This window comes from Plectropomus leopardus, unplaced genomic scaffold (assembly GCF_008729295.1).
Source record: "Plectropomus leopardus isolate mb unplaced genomic scaffold, YSFRI_Pleo_2.0 unplaced_scaffold15824, whole genome shotgun sequence".
Classification (NCBI taxonomy): Eukaryota; Metazoa; Chordata; class Actinopteri; order Perciformes; family Serranidae; genus Plectropomus; species Plectropomus leopardus.
Window position 1 is genome coordinate 58 of NW_024616972.1, and position 3527 is coordinate 3584.

The following is a 3527-nucleotide window of genomic DNA, read 5'->3' on the forward strand; positions in this document are numbered from 1 at the left end:
AAAATAAATTTAAGAAGTAACAACATGTTTTAAAAAGTCAAACTTTAATTATAAATAGATAGCTATGTTAAAAGAAATAAGAAAAATCCAAATAAAGTAAAAAAATACAATAAATTATAAATCTAAAATAATAAAGGGTTTTAAGATTAGAGGACAACATAATTTTGACATTATTTAAGTCTCTTTTTGCTCTCGTTTTCTTTGAGTACATTTTTTTTCTGTGATTGTGCAAAATTATTCATTTTGATAATGACAAATATTAATTGACTATTTTAATATTTTTTGTATCATTGTATTATTTCTACATGCATAATATATTACCGTGCAAATTGTTTTTAATAATAACCAACGTGTGAACTTAATATCAAAAATGTTTTATTTTTTGATCATAAAATAAAATTTCTGGTGATTAAAAAGCAAATGAAAAATGACTTAATGACACTTAAATTTGTTACATTTCTTCAGCATTATTTTTATTTATAACAGTTTCTTATTTTAAAAATGTTGATTTTATTCAGTGTTTGTGCTGTAAATGTGTTCTTGCTGTGAGTTTGTTATATAAATAAAGTTTACTGTTGTTAAAATATGTTTTAATTAGTAGTTGTAGATCTATCAGTAGATTTTGTTTTTAGTTAAATTTGGATGATTTACTTTTATACATTTATACATTTTAAAATCGTTATTTGGAAATATTAATTAAAGTCAAACTGATGTCAGTTGGATGAATTTAATCTGGATGAACGTGTGGTGACGAGAGGCTTTTATTTTGTCATTTCTACGGCAGGTCACAGTGATATAAAAGCTGTATGTGTCGCTGCGTCTGATTGGCTGACAGGGGAATGTGTCCTGCGTGGCTTTTGGTGGCGGTGGCGGTGGTGGGCGTGGCCGGAGGAGCTGTCAGTCAGTGCTGGGAACATCCGAGCTGTCAGGAGGTCAACTCTGAGAGCAGCATGATGGTAACACACGCACACACGCACACACACACACACACACACACACGCACGCACACACACACACAAACACACACACACGCACACACACACTCTATACACTTTAGTTTTTAGGGTTTGAGGTTTGATATTGATCCAGCGTTCAGGCGTGTCTGTAGGCGCTGAGACGCTGCACGAATAATTAAAAAAAAAACTTAACGAACAAACGCCGCAAGCCACTAACAAACATCCCTCCGATATTACGATGCTGACGTTGCCCCAATTTTACCCGAAAACTCCGTTCACAGAGCCGTCCTCGTGATGGCCGTCTCAAACAGACTCAACCTGCTTTACTTTAGGGGCCCCTTGGAGCCCAGGGGCCACTCAAAGCAGCCCCGCATGTTTCTAAGATTTTAGGACGTTTCTCAGATTTTAGGATGTTTCTCAGATTTTAGGATGTTTCAAGGACTTTAGGACATTTTGGGATTCAATGAAATGTTTAGGGTTTTAAGACATTTTTAAGATTTCAGAACGTTTCTAAGACTTTGGGGCATTTCTAGGTTTTTAGGACGTTTCCAGCACTTTAGGACATTTCTGGAATATCAGGACATTTCTATGATTTTAGGACATTTTAAAGATTTCAGAACATTTCTAAGAATTTGGGACATTTCTAGAAATTTTACAATGTTTCTAAGATTTTAGGACATTTCTAGGATTTCCTGATGTTTCTGGGATATTTACTCTGTGCCACTGGCACTTTTTTTGATTAACAAACTCTACTTGATGCTGTTTTATGGACACTATAAGCACAAAAACAATTCCCGGTGTGAATCCCTGTATTTTTATAGTGAATTAGAAAATGGTTGGGGGGGGCACTCGGCACCCTGCAGGGGGCCAGATTTGGCCCTCGGGCTGTAAGTCGGGTATCATTGGTCTAAAATGTCCTCAGTTTGTTGCCTTACATCTTTTTCAGTCTCCCGTCTGTTGACGTATTAGAGTAATTGTCTGAGTAAAACGTCTCCGTCGTCTCCTGCAGGAGTGTATCCAGCTCTGTCGCGCCGACCTCACCGCAGAGACGCCCGTCATACCAGGCGACGCCCACCTCCAACCTCCTCCTCCGTCAGATCTCGACTCCCTGCCTCCTCTTCCTCTTCTATCCTCCTCCTCCTCCTCTCCTCAGGCCAAGCGCTCCTACTCCATGGAGCATTTCCGCTGGGGGAAACCTGTCGGGCGAAAGCGCCGCCCCGTCAAAGTCTACACCTCCAACGGCGTGGAGGAGGAGTCGGCCGAGCTTTTCCCCGGAGAGATGAGGAGGCGGGAGCTCGCGAGCAAGATGATGGCAGCAGAGGAGGAGGAGAAGGCGCAGGAGGTGGCGGAGGAGGAGCAGCTCCCCAATGACGTCCACGAGAAGAAAGACGGCACGTACAAGATGAAGCATTTCCGCTGGGGCGGCCCGCCGGCCAGCAAACGCTACGGCGGCTTCATGAAGAGCTGGGACGAGCGCAGCCAGAGGCCGCTGCTCACGCTCTTCAAAAACGTCATCAACAAAGACGGACAGCAGGAGGGGGAGCAGTGAGGGAGGAGGAGCGAGGGGGAGGAGGAGCAGACGGATCGGCCAGCGAGTCCTCCAAAATAAACATAAAAAATGTTTGTCACTGATTTTAAAAACGACCCTTTCGAGTGTTTTCCTGACTCCGGTATCAGAAGGTAACTCCGCCTCCTAAAAATTACTTTTATATGAATCCTGCTAATCTGTTTTTCCATCCATCACCAACGCTTATTCTCATAGTCGATTTATCTTCCTCGTATCGTCTCGATTGTTTAGTCCGTTAAATGTCAGACAATGGCGAAACGCGTCCAACGCGTGTTTCCAAGAGTCCAAGTTAACGTTGTCAACTGTCTTATTTTGTTCAACCGATTTTTTGGGGTATTTTTGCTCAAATTAAAGACAAAAAATGAACCTATTACCAAAATAACAGCTGATTCGACCGTCAGGGCTGATATTTGGGGATCAGAGTACAGGACGCTGACAGCAGAGGGCTGAGGGGAGGATCGTAGTTTAGTTTGAATTTTAATAAACGTGTCCTCACTGTTGACTCTTTCAGTATTAAACCAAAACAGTGACTCTTCCAAAAAATTTAAGGCCTGAAACTAATTTTGTCAACCAGCTTCTTCCTGTGACGGAGTCTTTTTTTTGAGCGTCACTGGATTTTAAATGGGCGGGAAATGAAAAACACGCCCGCACAGCGTCAGCGCTGAGATTAGCTTTTAGGTGTTAAACTTTAAATAAACGACACGTAAACTTTGATTATTGCTTCGTAGAAAAGAAATGACGAGGAAATACTTCAGATCTGTGCTTTAGCTGACGCATACGTGCGTGAACAGAAAAGAAATCGTCAGTAAAAGTTTTGCTGGAAAATTACGTATAAACAAATTTCTACATAATTTTAAATAAAACTTGATCGGGCATCCCTTTGAATTAAAAAAAGTACTATATAAATGTAATTTCTTGGATAAGGTGTTACAGCAGGAAGAAACCTTTTATCGTCTTTAACCCTTTAATGTTTTCTGCTCTGCCATTTTGGCTGTTCAGGTTTA

General features: G+C 40.9%; 1 protein-coding gene across 1 annotated transcript; it reads left to right on the forward strand.

Annotated features, from left to right (window-relative positions):
• Nucleotides 1-766: 766 nt before the first annotated feature.
• Nucleotides 767-3315, forward strand: pomca (proopiomelanocortin a). The gene is made up of 2 exons (XM_042514722.1): nt 767-956; nt 1966-3315. Exons 1-2 carry the CDS (start codon nt 840-842, stop codon nt 2503-2505), a joined length of 657 nt encoding a protein of 218 aa, XP_042370656.1. The 5' UTR covers nt 767-839; the 3' UTR covers nt 2506-3315.
• The last annotated feature ends 212 nt before the right edge of the window (nt 3316-3527 follow it).